At 47.3% G+C, this 20,213-nt stretch overlaps 2 protein-coding genes across 2 annotated transcripts in view; one reads left to right on the forward strand and one right to left on the reverse strand.

Moving 5' to 3' along the window:
- Positions 1-20,213, reverse strand: part of LOC143989634 (uncharacterized) — a 566,499-nt gene that overhangs the window by 255,624 nt on the left and 290,662 nt on the right. The window lies entirely within an intron of this gene.
- On the forward strand, positions 1,905-18,673 carry LOC143989613 (uncharacterized). The gene is made up of 8 exons (XM_077489831.1): positions 1,905-1,942; positions 2,987-3,115; positions 7,299-7,433; positions 7,522-7,645; positions 7,762-7,859; positions 13,994-14,197; positions 14,320-14,464; positions 17,297-18,673. The coding sequence occupies exons 2-8, from the start codon at positions 3,020-3,022 to the stop codon at positions 18,364-18,366; spliced, it is 1,872 nt and encodes a 623-aa protein (XP_077345957.1). The 5' UTR covers positions 1,905-1,942; positions 2,987-3,019; the 3' UTR covers positions 18,367-18,673.

A 20,213-nucleotide genomic window follows, 5' to 3' on the forward strand; every position in this document is an offset into this window, starting at 1 on the left:
AAGAGGCGGAGCCCTGAGTGTGTATGAAGAGGCGGAGCTCTGAGTGTGTATGAAGAGGCGGAGTTCTGAGTGTGTATGAAGAGGCGGAGCTCTGAGTGTGTATGAAGAGGCGGAGCTCTGAGTGTTTATGAAGAGGCGGAGCTCTGAGTGTGTATGAAGAGGTGGAGCTCTGTGTATGAAGAGGCGGAGCTCTGAGTGTGTTTGAAGAGGCGGAGCCCTGAGTGTGTATGAAGAGGTGGAGCTCTGAGTGTGTATGAAGAGGTGGAGCTCTGTGTATGAAGAGGCGGAGCTCTGAGTGTGTTTGAAGAGGCGGAGCCCTGAGTGTGTATGAAGAGGCGGCGCTCTGAGAGTGTATGAAGAGGTGGAGCCCTGAGTGTGTATGAAGAGGCGGAGCTCTGAGTGTGTATGAAGAGGCGGAGCTCTGAGTGTTTATGAAGAGGCGGAGCTCTGTGTATGAAGAGGCGGAGCTCTGTGTATGAAGAGGCAGAGCTCTGTGTGTGTATGAAGAGGCGGAGCCCTGAGTGTGTATGAAGAGGTGGAGCCCTGGGTGTGTATGAAGAGGTGGAGCTCTGGGTGTGTATGAGGAGGAGGAGCTCTGAGTGTAAACGAAGAGGTGGAGCTCAAAGTGTGTATGAAGAGGCGGAGCTCTGAGTGTGTATGAAGAGGCAGAGCTCTGAGTGTTTATGAAGAGGCGGAGCTCTGAGTGTGTATGAAGAGGTGGAGCTCTGTGTATGAAGAGGCGGAGCTCTGAGTGTGTTTGAAGAGGCAGAGCCCTGAGTGTGTATGAAGAGGCGGAGCCCTGAGTGTGTATGAAGAGGAGGAGCTCTGAGTGTGTATGAAGAGGCGGGGCTCTGAGTGTTTATGAAGAGGCGGAGATCTGTGTATGAAGAGGCGGAGCTCTGTGTATGAAAAGGCGGAGCTCTGTGTGTGTATGAAGAGGCGGAGCCCTGAGTGTGTATGAAGAGGCGGAGTTCTGTGTTTGAAGAGGCAGAGCTCCTGCTGGAACAGCGGTCGGAGGGGGAGGAGTCTAGGAGGCATATGACAGAAAGCGAGATGACAGGAAGCACCACTAAGGGGGCGCCCTCACCATCACGTGTGTAAGAGGAGGAAGAAGGCGTGGCTACACTACAGCTTCCACAGTTTGGATCACCGAGAACTTTACACCTTATCAACTTTTCATTGATTGGTGGATTTGTTTTTAGCAAAATTAGTTCATTGAAATAGATGCAAAGTGGAAGCAGTGGACTTGCAGAGAACACTATATTGAGTACAAAATATTATATGAATGATTACATGAATTTGGACAGATTTTTAGTTTACTTAATATAGCAGCAAATATTAGAAGAGTAAAGAAGTATGCACAAAGCGGAAGCAGTGGACTTGCAGGGAACAGCATTTTGAGCACAAAGCATGTTGTATATGAATTTGCACATGGATCAGTTTACTTAAATCATTGATAAACACCATAAGAAGTAGGTGTAAAGTGGATGCAGTAGATCTGCAGAGAATATTATTTGAGCCCCTAGCACTTTATATATGAATGTCTCCACATATTGTAGTGTATTTGTGATGATTTATGTGCACACACAATAGGACAGCGCTGTGACACATAATGCTCTTCTAGTTGATAAAGGGAACACTTACCTTTGTTACAGCAGCAGTCCGGTATAAGTTATTTCTGTAGGTATTTGAGTTGTTACAAATAGCGTGTTTTTTTTTTTTTTTCAATTTATAATGGTGACTATACAGTACATACACACTCAGCACAAGGCCGTATTCACACTACGAGACATTTCTTAGGGCTGCAGTTCCTCTGAGCTCCACAAGATGGTGATCTAACTTTTATCCATATAGGAGGTCTCTATGGTATACAGACAGGAAGTGATGTCAGGTACCGACAGGAAGTAGAGAGAAGACATTACTGGAAGTGGCAGCAGAGGAGGTAATAAGATCTTATTTTCTATTTACACCCAGTAACCCCCCCGTCATGTCCGTCCTCTTCCTCCATAGTCACTGTGATGTATTTTATCTGTAGCAGATGATGATACACACATATATAGTGTGGAAATGTAGAATAACCCCTTCAGGGTCAGAACATTTCCCCACTTACAGGGTCAGAACATTCTCCTCATTTTGGAGATAAATTCTAGTAATATGATCCTCTAAACAAACATCACTGACAATAAATAGACAAGACAATGACCATCCTGACCATACATGGCCTACAAAGGGCAATTATTACACTACACAGGCAGCCAATGGGCAATCGTTACACTATGCAGCCAATACAATGCAGGGGTCAGGAGTATGGAGCATAGAGCCCCTTACATTGCTGGTCAGTAGGAAGAAAACATTCCCCAGCCTGCCATGAATTTTTTTTTCCATCATTGGTGTCAGAGGGAGGAAAATACTAAGGGTTCTGAGGGAAGCTGAGGAGCTGTGAGGGTTTAGTAAAGCTGAAAGACTTTAGGGACCACTGAAGGACTCTTTGAGGGGGTAGTCAGGCTGCAGGGCTCTGAGGGTAATAGGGGTTCAGGGGACTCCGAGGGACAGATGGGGGGTCTCTGGGTCTGTGATGGCCCTCCCACCCCACCTCTACTTACTTTTCAGACCTTACAGAACTGGAAACCTTAACCATCTTTTTGTCTCAGTGGTCACGTGATTTGTTCTGGAATGTCAAGTAAGATGAAGAAGGGAACTCCTTCACTCGTTGGTGATCATTTGTTCGTAGAGGAATTCTGTTTCAGGTGAAAACCAGTTCAGAAAGAAAACAAACCCAACAGGGAAAAGGGGATATCTGATCCGGCAGGCCAAGAGGGTCCCGAGTCCTTCAAGGTGCAATAAACACTAAACAGCCAAACTGAATGTGTTCCCATTGGGGCAGTTCTTAAATGTACAGCAATCCTCCTATTACCCCCTTCACATTCACATCCTATTATTGTGTGACCAATACAATCCAAATAATTCTTACTTTCATTTCCCAAAGTTATCCGTCTACAAGGAGACCTGTATAGATCAAATGACGGCACCAATGAGGATGAAGGAGGACCGGAGTCACATGATTGAGAAGATACTAAACCTCACCCTGGAGATCATATACCTGCTGACCGGAGAGGTGAGGAGGATTCTGGGAGGTCACCTAACCTCACTCTTATCTCTATTAATAATATAGACCTGACCGGAGAGGTGAGGAGGATTCTGGGAGGCCACATGACATCACTCTTATCTCTATTAATAAAACACAGACCTGACCAGAGAGGTGAGAAGGATTCTGGGAGGCCACATGACATCACTCTTATCTCTATTAATAAAACACAGACCTGACCGGAGAGGTGAGGAGGATTCTGGGAGGTCACCTAACCTCACTCTTATCTCTATTAATAAAACACAGACCTGACCGCAGAGGTGAGGAGGATTCTGGGAGGCCACATGACATCACTCTTATTATTATTATGCACGATTTATATAGCGCCAACAGTTTACACAGCACTTTACAATGTATGGGGGGCAACACAATTACAGTACAGTTCAATACAAAAGGTACAGAAGGGCCTGGGTTGTAGAGCTTACATTCTAAAGGGAGGGGGTGGTACAAAAGGTAATAGCTGCAGAGAATGGTTTGATGGGGGTGGCTCAGGGACAGGTGGGTATGAGATAGGCTTCCCTGAATAAATGAGTTTTCAGAGATCTCCTAAAGGTGGACAGGGTGGGGGCTGATCGGATATAATGGGGCAGGGAGTTCCAGAGGATGGGAGAGGCTCTGGAGAAGTCTTGAAGGCGAGCATGGGAGAAGGTAACAAAGGAGCTAGAGAGAAGGAGTTCCTGGGAGGAGTGGAGAGGATGATTTGGGCGATATCTGAAGATGAGGTTGGTGATGTAGCTGGGGGCGATGTTGTGGATGGCTTTGTATGTTAAGGTTAGCATTTTAAATTTTATACGGTGGGGTAGAGGAAGCCAGTGAAGGGATTGGCAAAGAGTGGCGGCAGTCACGGATCGAATAGTGAGGTGTATTAGTCTAGCAGCAGCATTCATAATAGACTAAAGGGGGGATAGCCTGCTTAAGGGTAGGCCATTAAGGAGAGAGCTGCCAAGGCAGGAAATAATCAAGGAGTGAATGAGTCGCTTTGTGGTGACATTAGTAAGGAAGGGTCAAATTCTGGAGACATTGCAGAGGTGAAGGCAGCAGGATGTCACAGCCCCGGAGGATGCTGAGACTGTGACATCATAAGGGGCGGGGTCACCATGTGACATCACCAGATGACCCCGTCCCTTGTCCCTATATAAGTCGCCGCACAACGAGTCCCTGCCATTGCGGCCAGAGAGAGCATTGTGTCAACATTGAAAGGAAGAAGAGAAGGCAGCGGCAGAAGACCGGGCCAACGCTAGTAAAAGAGCTATAAGAAGATAGTGGAGGCCCGGCAGAAGAACCAAAGAGCGGGACAAGACCCCGAAGTCGGAAGAAGACCCCTGGACGGTGGCGGCGATGACGAAGAAGAAAGCCGGGCGCCTCCGCTAGTAAAAGAGCTAGCAGAAGATAGCGGAGGAGTCCGGCGAGAAGCCCCCCCCCCAAGACGGAAGGAGAGAAGACCACCGGAGCTGTCTTTAAAAAATTTTAAAATTTGTGTTTTTTTTTTTATTTACACTTTTTTTCAACAGGTGAATGGGTAGGGGTACATCATACCCCATACTCATTCGCATAGGGTGGGGGGGGGGGGCCCGTATCTTAATGGGGGCTCCTGGATTCCGGTAAGCCCCCCACCCGTAGACCCCGACAACCAACGGCCAGGGTTGTCGGTAAGAGGCCCTTGTCCTCATCAACATGGGGACAAGGTGCTTTGGGGTGGGGGGCCGCAGGGCCCCCCTTCCTCAAAGCACCCCCATGTTGAGGGCATGCAGCCTGGTATGGCTCAGGAGGGGGGGGGGGCGCTCGCTCGTCCACACCCCCTTTCCTGACCGGCCGGCTGCGTGCTCGGATAAGGGTCTGCTATGGACTTTGGGGCGACCCCCACGCCGTTTTTTCGGCGTAGGGCTTCCCCTTTCAATCCATACCAGGCAATGGGGCTCACGAGGTGTCAATCTCGCTGATGGAGGCGGCGACATTCACTTCCTTCGCTAGTCTTGTCTACCTGGAGCCACTTTCAAAACGAGCAGACTTTTCTCCATCTCCAAGTCCGTTCATTTCAAAAGTCCGGCGGACTAGCACAGAGACATGCGAATTGACAATTTTGAGTCAAAACTTCTTTCTAAAGGCCCGTACACACGGTCGGACTTTTTGACAACAAACATGCAAATTAGCCCGTTTGGAGCAACATCCGACCGTGTGTACGCTCCATCGGACAAACTTTTTCTGTTTTCATCGGACTTTTGTTGGCTCTGCGAACGGACAAACTTTTTGACAACAGAAGTCCGATGGAGCAGAGTCCGACCGTGTGTACGCAAAAGCATCGGACTTTTGTACAAGGTACAAACACGCATGCTCAGAACCTATGCAAACGATCAGACTACAATACAGAAGTTGACCAAAGGTGGCGCTGGAGTCATTAAACGTCCTCTTTTGAAGTGGCGTCCGTACGTTGTGACGTCACCATGTTCGTGTTTGTTGTCAAAAAGTCCGATCGTGTGTATGCAATACAAACTTGTGGACCACGCCCTTTGTACAAAAGTCCACGGGAAAGTTTGTACAAAGTCCGATCGTGTGTATGGGGCTTTAGTCCGCCAGACTTTTGAAAAGAAAAAGTCCGCTGGAGCCCACACACAGGGGGATTGTCCGGTGGACTCTGGTCCGCCGGATAGTCCGATCATGTGTACACAGCATAAGGAGTAGTGGCGGTTGGTTTTAGCAGTTAGTAGGTCATTGGTGAGTTTTAGTAGGGCAGTTTCAGTGGAATGTTGTAGATGGAAGCCAGACTGTAAGGGGTCGAGAAGGTTGTTTTTGCTATTGAAATGGTTGGCAATCTGTTGAGCACTAAGCAAATTGGTGGGTGGGGGCAGTGGGGGGTGAAATAAGAAATTAAGGGTAGAAAAGAGTTGACAAGGTTTGGATGAGAGGGTTTTGATTAGAGTGTTGTAGGTTTGTTTAGCAGTGTGGAGGCAGGAGTTGTATCTGAGAAGGGCAAATTTGCAGGGACTTATATTTACACGACCGTGTCTCTTGAGACTTCTGGTGTCGTCTGTTTGCCAGGGTTGTGGCAGAATTGGGCCTGGTTCTGCATGTATAAAGAGGAGCAAGTACATCTAGGGAGGATGACAGCGTGTTGTTGTAGATGGAAGTGGTTGGGTCTGGGCAGGACAGGGGTGCGATTTTTGTCATAAAGGCCATCAGTAGCAGAGTGAAGAAGGGAAGGGTTGAGGTTGCAAAGGTTTCTGCGGGCAGTGGTTTGTGGGTTGGCAGCATGGGATGTAGGAGACAAGGAGAGAGTGAAATTGATAAGGTTGTGATCAGAAAGAGGAAAGGGTGTGTAAAGGACCGTACACACGGTCGGACTTTTTGACAACAAACATGCAAATTAGCTGTTTTGGAGCAACATCCGACTGTGTGTACGCTCCATCGGACAAACTTTTTCTGTTTTCATCGGACTTTTGTTGGCTGTGCGAACGGACAAACTTTCTGGCAACAAAAGTCCGATGGAGCAAAGTCCGACCGTGTGTATGCAAAAGCATCGGACTTTTGTACAAGGTACAAACACGCATGCTCAGAACCAATGCAAACGATCGGACTACAATACAGAAGTTGACCAAAGGTGGCGCTGGAGTCATTGAACGTCCCTCTTTTGAAGTGGCGTCAGTACGTTGTGACGTCACTACGTTCGTGTTTGTTGTCAAAAAGTCCGACCGTGTGTATGCAATACAAACTTGTGGACCACGCCCTTTGTACAAAAGTCCACGGGAAAGTTTGTACAAAGTCCGATCGTGTGTATGGGGCTTTAGAGAGATTGCAGGGAGTGCAATGATGGGAGAATACGAGGTCGGGAGTGTTACTGTTGGAGTAAGTGGTGGTTTGTGTCCATTGTGTTAGGTTAACAGAGGAGGTTATGTTGAGTAGTTTTAGAAGTGGTAGCAGTATTAACATTGATTGGAATGTTAAAGTCACCTAGGATAATGGCAGACACTTCAGATGGGAGAAAATAGGGTAGCCATGCAGAGAAGTCATCCATAAAGCATGACACTGATTCTGGAGGTTGATAAATAACTGCGACCCTCAGACCTTATCTCTAGTAATTAAACACACAGACCTGACCAGAGAGGTGAGGAGGATTCTGGGATTCTAACATGATATTCCTATTGGTTCCTCAATACAGAGTTTTCCTCTTGTGAAGTCCGGTGATCATATGACCATCACAGTGCCTCCATGTGACTCCCTAAAACCTGAGAGACACAACATGGAGAAGATTCTAGAAGTCACCAAGAAGATGATGGAGCTGCTGACAGGAGAGGTGAGGAGGATTCTGGGAATTCTGGGACATTATCCAGTAACAGACAAGGGATGTGTCTGGATGGTGACTGTATCATTGTGTGTGTCAGGTTCCTATAAGGTGTCAGGATGTCACTGTCTATTTCTCCATGGAGGAGTGGGAGTATTTAGAAGGACACAAGGATCTCTACAAGGACGTCATGATGGACAATCAGCCGCCCCTCACATCACCGGGTAAGAGGAGACTTTATTGTAAAGGAGAGAGCAGTACGGAGGCTCCACCTAGATCCCCCATCATCTGATAAACACATAGAAACAATGTATTCAGTCAGTGTGTGTGTTTCCTACAGATGGATCCAGTAATGGGAACCCACCAGAGAGATGTCCCCGTCCTCTGTATTCCCGGGATTCCACACAGGAAGATCCTTCCATCCTTCACCATCATCAGGTAGATAAGGAACAATCACTGATAGTTACAATTTATAAAGAAGTATTTTCTCTTATATTCACCGACCGACATAGCTCCTTTCTGTAACAAAATGGGTTGTCAGCCCTATCACTGGAGATTACTAGGCAAGTTGTAATACAACACTTCAGAACTTTTAGTTCCACCCAGGGGGACGGTCCCTAGGCTACAATCCCCACACTGCCCTAGCAGACTCAGTTTTATTTTGCCTAGTGAAGGAGATGCACCTAGGAACCCTGCAGGCCCATAGGTCTGTGTTTTTTGATGCAGAAGCTTTGCTTTTTGCGCAAGATGAAAGATCCTGTGATCTTCTATCAACTTTTTTTTTCTATCAACGTTTCAGGCTGGTTCACTTATCCTTGTAGTCTCCCCAGTCCGGCCATCGAAAGTGTGCAGGTTGCAGCTACGGCTCGGCAGGCCACGACATGCCTCAGCTCCAGAGGTGGTTGGTGAGCTTTTATGCTCCGGGGCACACATATGACTGGGCTACTGATGTCTGGCTCACAGAATGCCGAGGCCAACAGCCTCCCTGTACTGATCAGTGAGTGGGTCTGTAATGGAATGTCTCCCAGCTCTTCAGGACTGGTAAGTACAGCTCTCTCTGCTTCGGTGGGGCTGAGTAGCTGGGCATTCCCTGGGGGATCGATTCGGGGGCTACCTCACCTCCCTCTCCTTCTCCCCTGTCCCTATCTTCCCTCTATCCCCCCTCCAAGGGGGTCGCTGCATATGTCTGCTGAGCGGTGTGTAACCTATGCAGGGGCTCTCTGTGGACTCTCACCTGTCATGGGGGGGCTGAACGGATAGCGGTGGTCCTGGGTCCTGTGTGTGGTCCCTGGAAGGTGCCTTTGAGTTTTTACTGTGTTGGGCCAGCGCTGTGACTCTGCAGGGGGTGCTTTTATTTTCACCTCATGGCAATGTCTGGCAGCCATTTCAGGTATGGGCAGAGCAGGTTGTCTATGTGGGCTTCAGTGGCCATTTTCTGTGAGTTTTCCTATTCAGGACACTGGTGGCCATTTTCCGGAAGCCTGAGCACGTTTGTTCAGTGCTCTCTAGCAGCAGCATGACATGTGCTTTCACAGCCTTGCTTCCTGTGTTTCCTGTCTGTAGAGGACGCCGGGTGGCCATTTTCCCAAAGCCTGAGCACGCTGTACAGATCGTTTCAATGCTCATTTCCATGGCTACTGCCGACACTGTTTTTTGTGTGCGCTTGGGAACCCCCGGGGGCTGCACGCATCGCTTTGTATTCAACACAGAACTCCTCAGGGTGGTGAGTCCGGCAGGTAGGAGCCCCCCCCGTCAGTGGCAGCAGGAGGGTGGGACCTTTCACTGTTCTAAGTCCCCTTCGGGTGGCAGACAGGGTAGGGTCAGCATGGCTTCAGAAACTGGTGTTTCTTCCCCTGAAATCCAGGCAATGGCAACCGGGTCACCTGCGGACTGCACAGTGCCCATGGACACCCTGACGGCGGTCCTCAATTCGTTTGTTGCTAAGATGGAGGCAGTGCATGGGTAGAAATGTGCATTGAAGAGGCCCCTGCCCCCCTGTCCTCTGATGCAGACTCGGGCCCTGCTGCAGCTGGTGACCCCTGCTCTGTCCTATCAGATGACGCTGACCAGGACCGTTCGGACAGTGAGGATGAGTCCCCGTCCAGGTCCGTGCACAACAAAGCGCTAGTTGGAGCACTTATCACAGTTGTGCGTGATACCCTGAAGATTCAGGAGCCAGCGGATACTCTGCTGATGTACCGGTCCCTTTTGGGTCCCGCAAGCCAGCACGTTCACCTAAGGTGTTCCCGTATCTGACTTATTTTGACAAGTTCATTTACAAGGAATGGGGTCGCCCGCAACGGACCTTTGCGGTCCCCAAATAATGGCGGTGCATTACCCCTTTGAGGAAAGCCTTCTCAAGAATTGGTCGGCTACTCCTGTCGCGGACCCCCCAGTATCCAGGTTAAATAAAGTAACCACGATCCCGGTTGGGGGGACTCCTGCATTCAAGGATCCCACGGACAGGAAGGCCGAGGCGGTGGCTCGTTCCTTGTTTACGGTTGTGGGGTCAGCCATGCGACCTGTACTGGCATCCGCACTGGTGTTGCAGACACTGACTGAGTGGGCAAAACTTTTGCACCGCGAATTGGGAGATCAACAGCCCTCCCCTGTCTGTGTGGAACTAGCAGATCAACTAGTGCAAGGCCTTAAGTACGTCTGTGACGCGGCCCTACTGTCCCTCTGCTATCCAGGGCTTCAGTGTCAGCTGTGGTGCTGAGGTGCCTGATTTGGCTAAAATGCTGGTCTGCTGACCAGGCATCCAAAAAAGCCCTGACGGATCTTCCTTTCCTTGGCGACCTGCTCTTTGGAGCCTCGTTAGGTGACATTATTAAAAATGCCACTGGTGGTAAGAGTACACTACTCCCACAGGCCAGTAAAGCTAAGGAGCCATAGCGCAGACAAGGGCCCTCTTTTTCTGCTCACAAACGCCTTTTTCGTCCGCCCAGTGCTTCGACTAAGGTCCCCAGCCCGACAGGTCGCCCATGGATGGTCAAAAACGTCCCTGGAACCGCAAGCCTAACAAGCCTGTGAATAAAAGTGCTGCCGCGTGAAGGTTTGCCCCCACCAATGTCTGGGGTGGAGGGTCGACTTCGGGAGTTTGCAGTCCGGTGGTCCTCCTGGTTATCCGACCAATGGGCCTGCGATCTGATTTCCACAGGCTACAAGATAGAGTTTCTCTCTTGGCCGCCAAACAGATTCTTCCCCTCCAGCATACCTGTATCCCCGGTTCGCCGGGAGGCCCTGTTGGGGCGGTAAGGGACTTGCTGAATCGCGGGTGATGGTACCAGTTCCAGAATCAGAACGCTTCCAGGGATTCTACTCAAATCTGTTTGTAGTTCCCAAGAAGGAATGGGTTCGTCCGATCTTGGACTTAAAAGCCCTCAATCACTTTGTAAAAGTGCAGAAGTTCAGAATGGAATCAGTTTGCTCAGTAGTCGCTGCACTCCATCAAGGGGACACCCTGGCGTCCTTAGACATCCAGGATGCATACCTGCACATACCCATATGCCTTCGGCATCAAAGGTTTCTGCATTTTGCTGTCGGGGAAGCCCACTACCAATTTGTGGCTCTTCCCTTTGGTCTGGCATTAGCCCCCTGAGTCCTTACCAAAGTACTGGCTCCAGTATTGGCGTTGCTGAGACAACGTGGAATCGCGATCATGGGCTACCTGGACGATCTCCTCCGGAGTGCATCTTCCGCCTCAGAATTAGAGGAGGATGTGGCGATCACCATGCAGACCCTGCAAGAATTTGGGTGACTGTTGAACCTAAAGAAGTCGGTGATTATGCCGACCCAGCATCTGGAGTACCTAGGTTTACTGTTGGACTCCAGGGAAGCGAGAGTTTTTCTCCCTTCAGACGAATTGAAGACTCTCAGGTCCGCGGTAAAACTTCTGATGAACCGCAAGTGGTCGTCACTCTGGTTTTGCATGCGAGTACTGGGACTCATGGTAGCCTCCTTCGAGGCAGTACCCTACGCCCAGTTCCACACCAGAGTCCTGCAGAAGGAGATCTTGTTGAAATGGGACAAATCTCCGTTGTCCCTGGATCGACAGATCCAGGTGAGCCAACCAGTCAGGGACTCTCTGATCTGGTGGTTGAGGTCCCCGGTGATTTAGTCCGGAAAATCATTCCTTCCTCTGAAGTTGACGGTGATCACTACGGAAGCCAGTCTATCCGGCTGGGATGGAGTGATGGGGGTTCAGTCGACTCAGGGCTTCTGGCCGACGAAAGAATCAGAGTTGCCGATCAATCTGCTAGAATTGAGAGCGATCAGGCTGTGTCTCCACACATGGTCGTTGAGTCTTCAAGGGCGTCCAATCAGGATACAGTTGGACAACACCACGGTTGTGGCATACATAAATCACCAAGGGGGGACAAGAAGCTCAGCCGCTGCTCAGGAGGTCGTTCACATACTTCGGTGGGCAGAGCAACACGTACCGATCCTGTCGGGCATTTACATCCGGGGAGTGGAAAACTGGCAAGCGGACTATCTGAGTCGACAGATGCTGGACCCAGAAGAATGGGCATTGCATCCGGAGAGATTCAGGCTGCTGTGCCTGAAGTGGGGCACACCAGATGTGGATCTACTGGCCTCCTGTCTCAACCGGAAGGTGACAAGATTCGTGTCCAGGACGAGATCCGTGGGCAGACGTGTCAGACGTGCTGGTGGCTCCGTGGGATCAGTACCGGCTGATCTACGCCTTTCCTCCATTGAAATTGTTGCCACTTCTGCTTCGCAGAGTGAAAGCCGAGGGGATCCCAGTAATCCTGGTTGCCCCAGATTGGCCTCAGCGTCTCTGGTACGCAGATCTGGTGCGTCTAGTGGCAGACGCTCCCTGGCGACTGCCGTTGCGAGAGGACCTTCTGTCTCAAGGTCCAATTTTCCATCTTGCTTTACCATCGCTGGCTTTAACGGCATGGCTATTGAGAGCCAGGTGTTGAGGAACCGGGGTCTGTCAGACTCGGTGATTCCAACTATGTTGAGAGCATGGAAATCTTCTTCTCGGAAGATATACCATCGTACCTGGAAGGCCTACATCTCCATGTGTGAGAAAAAAGGATAGAATCCGCGTTCCTTTTCCATAGCAAGGATCCTGCTGTTTCTCCAGCAAGGAGTGACCAGAGATTGGCACTGAGCACCATCAAGGGGCAAATCTCAGCCATGGCTCTCTTTTTTTTTTCAACAACCCCTGGCATGACATGTAGTCCATCCGGTGCGCCCACCGTTACCCCCATGGGATTTGAACCTGGTGTTGTTGGCTCTTCAAAAAACGATGTTTTAGAATATTAGGGAGATTCCCCTGTTGACTCTTTCCCAGAAAGTGGTCTTTCTAGTGACCATCACATCGGCCAGGAGGGTTTCGGAATTGGCGGCCTTGTCTTGCAAGTCGCCCTATCTGGTCATCCACAGGGATAAGGTGGTGTTGCATCCGCAACCATCTTTGCTACCGAAGGTGGTCTCGGCTTTTCATATCAATGAGGACATTGTATTACCATCGCTGTGTCCTAAGCCCCCCAAGGAGGTGGCCCTTCATGCTTTGGACGTGGTTAGGGCCCTGAAGGTGTATTAGGCTTCCACGGCTCCCTTTCAGAAGTCAGACTCACTGTTTGTTTACATGGCTGGTCCAAAGAAGGGCATGGCGGTCTCGTTGGCCACCATTTCCAGGTGGCTCAGACAGATTGTAGTACAATCCTACGTCTTGAAGGGGCAGATGCCCCCCTTTCCAGTCACGGCCCACTCTACAAGGGCAATCGGAATGTCCTGGGCCTTTTTACACCAATCGTCGGTCGCTCAGGTGTGTAAGGCGGCGACCTGGTCATGTGTCCATACGTTTACCAAGTTCTACAAGGTAGATGTCAGTGCATCGGCTGATGCCTGTTTTGGCCTCAAAGTTTTGCAGGTGGTCGTGTAGTTGCAATTAAATATGCAATTTTTATTTTTTCCTGGTTTTTCGATAAAAACACAGTACTGTTATGTTAATGCACTGTTGCATTACTTGCGCAGTTTACTGCTGTCTTTGGGATCACTCCTGTTGAGGATACCCTGTTATTTCGTTGTGGTTTTCCACGCACTGCTGTTTTCTTGTGGGTGTAGTTTCACTAGTTCCCACTTGCCATGGTGGATGAAGTTTTTATGCTGTTTTCCCACCCCTCGTTTGGCAGTGCTTGGGGACGTCCCATTTAGTTACAGAGAGGAGCTGTGTCGGTCGGTGAATATAAGAGAAAATAGGATTTTTTGTACTCACCGTAAAATCCTTTTCTCTGTAATTCACCGACCGACACAGCACCCACCCCTCCTTTTTCTCTTTACGTTATACTGCTTGTTGACGTACTGAGTCTGCCAGGGCAGGCTGTGGGGGTTGTAGCCTGAGGGACCGCCCCCTGGATGGAAAAAGGTTCTGAAGTGTTGTGTTACAACTTGCCTAGTAATCTCCAGTGATAGGGCTGACAACCCATTTTATTTCAGAGAGGAGCTGTGTCGGTCGGTGAATTTCAGAGAAAAGGATTTTACGGTGAGTACAAAAAATCCTGTTTTTTGTTACAATGAATGTTTATTATATATTGCAGAGTGGAAACCTCGGGTATTATAATATTGATGTTAAAGAAGAGTATAAAGAGGAGGATGAGTATGGAGTGATGGAGGAGTTTTCAGGAGGACACAAGGATATGATGGAGCCACCAAATACCAGGAACCCACCAGAGAGATGTCCCCGTCCTCTGTATTCCCGGGATTCCACACAGGAAGATCACACCATCCCCCACTGTTACAAGGTTGGTGGGACGGAGCTTATAAACACAGACTTATGGAGACAATATGTGTATTTCTTATGTGATGTCACAATAATAAAGCTTATATCTTACAGATGATATTCTCTCTCATTTTCTTGATTTAGAGTGGAGATCCAATCGATATAGAATTTGATATTAAAGCAGAAGAAGAAGAAGAGAGGTATGTGAAGTATGATCAGCAGTCTATGGAGGAGGATGGAATAACGGGGACATTTATAGAGGAGGACACTCCTACAGACAATTTTACAGGTTGGTCATTAACACTGAATACATTCTTCCACCCATACCGCTCACTGATTGGTCCAGAGTAGGGCGGGACTGGGTGATATCAGCCTGTAACCCCCTGGTCACTTTCCTGAGCTGTGTTCCCCGTCTTGTATTCCTGTATTTCTCTCCGATAATCTTCCTTCTCTGTGCTGCCGACACAATTTATGTATCTAGACTGGATTTATGGAGATTCTGGGGTTCAGCTGGCAGAAAATATGTTTATTTTCAAAATAAGCCTTACTCAACCTAGGCACCTGGGACATGCGCTTAGGGTCTTCTGCCCCATGCCAGGGTCTAGAAAAATCACTGACAAACAATTCTCCCGGGGTTACTTGCTCTGTTGTCTGCTGTCTGTGCCGGGTGGAGGGATATGTCTTTATAGTCTCAGACCCAAATCACTGAGTGCAGTCTCAGGAGATGGGAGGCAGCGGTGTGGGAACCTCTGCAACTTGTCTCAACTAAACATTTAGGCCCCTTTCACACTGCTGTAACTTGAAAGTCGCACAATTTTGACACACGATTTTAGGGAATGCCTGTGTAAACCTGAGTTCTATGGACCTCAACTATCATCAAAGTCGGACCAAAGTAGTACAGGGACTACTTTGAACATGGCGCCACTTGAAAACTGCACAGATATGAATCGTACTGATTAGAAATCATGGGGTATGACTTTTCGTGCGATTTTGCAATCCCAAGTCGCAGGACAAGTCACGCAAGTGTAAAAGGGGCCTTAGGCTTCCACTGATTACTAAATATCAATATTATGAATCCTGACCCTTACACCAGGGGTTGACAAATTTGCTTGGAATCTAGGAGCCAGCTAAAAAAGTTAGGAGCCAAGTCCGTGACGGCGATCTGGACCTGTCCCTGGCCTGACATGGAGACGAGTGAGGGGAAGATAGCGCCCCCAGCCCCTCACCTGTCTCCAAGTCATTGTCCATAGCTATTAGAGGGACATTTTATTTGTTTTATTTTTTTCAAATGACGATTTTTTTTTAAATTGCATTTTAGTGTAAATATGAGATGTGAGGTCTCTCTGACCCCAGATCTCATATATAAGAGGACCTGTCATGCTTTTTTCTATTACAAAGGATTTTTACATTCCTTGTAATAGGAATAAAAGTGACACACATTTTTTTTTTTTAAAAGAACAGTGAAAAAAAATAAAAATAAAAGTTAAAATAAGAACAAAAAAAATTTTTTAAATGCGCCCTGTCCCGCCAAGCTTGCGTGCAGAAGCGGACGCATATATGAAAGCAATGTTCAATCCACACATGTGAGGTATCGCTGCGATCGGTAGAGTAAGAGCAATAATTCTAGCCCTAGACCTCCTCTGTAACTCAAAACGTGCAACCTGTAGCATTTTTTAAACGTCGCCTATGGAGATTTTAAAGGGTAAAAGTTTGTCGCCATTCCATGAGCGGGCGCAATTTTGAAGCATGACATGTTGGGTATCAATTTACTTGGCGTAACATTATCTTTCACAATATAAAAAAAAATTGGGCTAACTTTACTGTTGTCTTATTTTTGTTTATTAAATAAATTATTTTTTCCCAAAAAAAAGTGCGCTTGTAAGTACGCTGTGCAAATATGGTGTGACAGACATTATTGCAACGACCACCATTTTACTCTCTAGTTTGTTAGAATAAAAAAGAAAAAAAAAGTGTGTGTGTGTATATATATATATATATATATATATATATATATATATATATATATATATATATATATATATATATATATATATATATATATATATATATATATATATAATACACACATACATATATATGTATGTATATATGTATGTAATTTTTAGGTGTTCTAAGTAAATGGAAGGAGATCTATTAGCATTAATGGTTGTAATTCCAACGGCCACCACAAGATGGCGCCAGATTCCAGAAGGAATAGGATCACAGAAGGGAATAGCTAGCATCACAGAAGGCCTCAAAGCCGGGGGCTCAATTACCGGCCGCCGGCGGCGCAGCCCGACGCAATCACGCTGGGGGGGTCCACGGAGACAGGATACCCCCCAGCTGTGCTGCCCCAGGCGCCAGTCGCTAATTCTAGTCGCCAATGCGACCTGGCGCCCGGGTTTTGTCGAGCCCTGCCTTACACTATATAATTTATATTGCACATTACATACTTCTGAACCCTGTACTATATACAATATGTTCTACATTACATAGTCTTGACTTCTGATCTCTCCCTTCTACCCAGTGATATATATAAACATAATATGTATTCTCTTTTGTTACACCCATTTCCTACCAGCTGGACATTTTATATCTGATGATTTGTTTGGAGTACAGACTTTTACATGTTGATGATAATGTGATAACATCCTCAGACTTTGGAACCTTAAACAGAAAGTGATAATGAGGGAGGAGTCAATAACCCAATGATGGGGGTCTTCAGGATCAGTCCAGTCTTCATCTTGGTTGTTCTCCCCCCATCCTCACTCTCTGACCTCTGGTGGGGCTCAGCCCCGCTGTTATTCATGACTAAATCATGGACTAAATAAGGAAGTGCAGGACTTCTTGTGTTGGGAAGATGGCAATGAGTGATAGAGGGGGAGGGGACACTTGTCCTATAATCCCCTCATCACTGTCACTCCTATAAAAGACAGTTCTCGTTGTTTCCTCACTCTCTGACTAAGGTCCATGAATAAAGAAATGATCTGCTAGGAGATCAGAGGACCCATTTACTAGTTACCTTGAGGGGGGAATTGTAAGATCCTCCGAGACAAAACTGCCTAATGTGGGAATAGTAATATAATATAAGTAGTAATAAACTTTTTATTTTATATTTTAGTAGATGGACGGGAGATGAGGAAAACCTCAGAGGATTGTCTCACTTTGTCTCCAGACTGTAAAGTAGAAGATGAGGACATCACACAGTATAGTCCAGGAGAAAACCCGACTACCTCAAATGTCCATCCGGCACCACACAGTGTAGATGGACCATCGTATTCCTCTTATCCTGAAGAACCTCAGACTGTGAGGGACGGGGCCGTCCTTCCAATAGAGAAGAGGTTTTCCTGTACTGAGTGTGGGAAGTGTTTCCGTTTTGAATGTCATCTTAATATGCATAAAAGATCTCACACAGGAAATAAGTCACTTTCCTGCCCTGAGTGCGGGAAATGTTTTTCACAAAAATCCAATCTTCAAATACATCAGAGGTCTCATACAGGAGAGAAGCGATATTCCTGTCCTGAGTGCGGGAAATGTTTTTCACAGAAGTCCAGTCTTCGCACACATCAGAGATTGCACACTGGAGAGAAGCCGTATTCCTGTTCTGAGTGCGGGAAATGTTTTTCACGGAAGTCTATTCTTTCCACACATCAGAGATCTCACACAGGAGAGAAGCCGTATTCCTGTCCTGAGTGCGGAAAATGTTTTTCAGACAAGGCCAATCTTTACAGGCATCAGAGATCTCACACTGGGGAGAAGCCGTATTCCTGTCCCGAATGCAGGAAATGTTTTTTAGTGAGGTCTGATCTTTACAAACATCAGATATCTCACACTGGGGAAAAGGTGCATTCCTGTCCTGAGTGTGGGAAATGTTTTTCGGTGAAGTCTCATCTTTACACACATCAGAGATCTCACACAGGGGAGAAGCCGTATTCCTGTCCTGAGTGCGGAAAATGTTTTTCAGAGAAGTACAATCTTTGCAGACATCAGAGATCTCACAGAGGAGAGAAGCCGTATTCCTGTCCTGAGTGTGAGAAATGTTTTTCACAGAAGTCCCATCTTTACACACATCAGAGATCTCACACAGGGAGATGCCATATTTCTGTCATGAGTGAAATGTTTTTCACGGAAGCCTTATCTTTACAGACATCAGAGATCTCACATGGAGAAGAAGCCACTTTCCTCTCCTGAGTGAGGGAATTGCTCCTCACTGAAGTCCTGTCTTCTGTATATCAGGGTTCCCACACAACCCTTCGAGGTGTATTAGTGCCTTGAGTGCGGGAAATGTCTTCTATATGAATGTTGCTGGACATCACAGCTCTCATGTGGGGAAGAAGCACACCCTGATATACACCTCAGATATACTCCATGGCTGATCTTCTTCATGGAAGAAACAGTTGATAAAGAGATCAGAGATCACCAAAGACATGGATGAAGTGTTGTACCGTGTTGGCCATTGATAGCAGGAGAAAAATAAAAATGGAGTCATTACCTTTCATTGGCTGAGTACATTTTGTGGTGTAAACTTTCACAAACACTTAGAAGTCTATTTAAAATAAATAATGTGTTTTAATAAATGTGGCCAGCCATGACAAAAAAACAATATTTGAACAAATGTTACCAGCATTATGATCATTGGCTCCTTCTAGTGGCCATAATGAGGTATTGTGCTTTTTTACTGGTTGAGGCAAAATGTCTTATTATGGCCATAGTAGGAAATCACTGAGTTAAATTACAGACAGAATTTGTTTGTTTTCATTTCTGCGGGATGCTATCAGGATTTGTTCTTTAACGTGGTAGTAATGCACCCTCATCAGCACATCTCTAGGAGAGGTTTCCAGGAGGAATGCTGGTTTAGGGACTCTGGGGATTCTATCCACTATCAGATCCTTGGTGGTCAAAGTAGGGATAAGCGCAGAGAATAGGGTTTGAGTGTATTGAAGTAATTGAGTGGCTGGAATGGTTTTTGGGATCCCACTGATCTTTAGATTGTTTGTTTCTTCTGTATCTATCTTCCAGGTCAGCCACCTTGTTCCTCAGCCATGCTATTTCCTCTCCAGGTGTTGAGTGGGCCTCCACTAATGTGTTGAGTTGATGTATTCCCCCAGTTTTTGTTCTATGTGATCTACTCTGTTCCCTATGGCCTGGACTTCCCTTCCCAGTTGTTGATCTCCGCTGTCATATCAGCATGTAGGGAGGCTTTTAGGGACAGTAACATCTCTTTTAAGATGGTATCAGAAACGGGTCTATCAAAGGTGGCATAGGCCGTGATGGGGTCAGCAGGTGGTTGCTGTAAAGCATTGCCATTATCCGTGGGTCCGCTTACCTCCATTGCCTGATTGTTCAGCGGCCTGTCTGGTGAGGCAATCCTTAATTTCTGTTTGGCTGGGCTTCTGGTAGATGGGCTGGCTGTCCCAGAGGAGGATTCACTGTATGATGTGGCCTGTGGGCAGGGCAGGACTTAGGGTGGTGGGGGCCCCTGAGCTTGAGTCACTTTCGGGCCCTACCTACTATACATTACCGTATTTATCGCATATAACACGCACCACAAATTTAGGAGGGAATTTGCAGCCTTGCCCCAGTGTCATTTGCGGCCTTGTCATTGCAGTCTTGAAATTTAAAAATGGCGTCTCGAGGCCTCTCTTGGCGGCTCTTGGTGTTGTAAAGAGCCAATGACGTAGGTTCTTTACAATGTGATCAGCTGTGTCCATTTACATGTAAACAAATGCATGTCCTTTCCTTAGCGCTGTCAATGTCACGCGGCATCTGTACAGTTATGGCGTTTGTTGTGAGTTGTGGATGTTTTGGGGTGTTTGGACAGCTTAAAGCTCTTCCCTCCCTCCTTCTTCCCAACATGTTATTCTTCTTGATATCCAGCAGTATATATCTGGACCCCACTTATTGTTTGGAGTGACACTTGGTGGGGCCCCTGAGTGAAACAAGCATTGCCATTGTGTTGCAAGGGTTGTTCTGAAGTTGGGGTATATTCCAAGACACATATAGTATTATTGGCCCCTAGGGATATTGCTACATAGCCT

This window comes from Lithobates pipiens, unplaced genomic scaffold (genome assembly GCF_037356315.1).
Source record: "Lithobates pipiens isolate NorthernLeopardFrog02 unplaced genomic scaffold, aLitPip1_a1.2 Scaffold_18, whole genome shotgun sequence".
In the NCBI taxonomy this organism is placed as follows: Eukaryota; Metazoa; Chordata; class Amphibia; order Anura; family Ranidae; genus Lithobates; species Lithobates pipiens.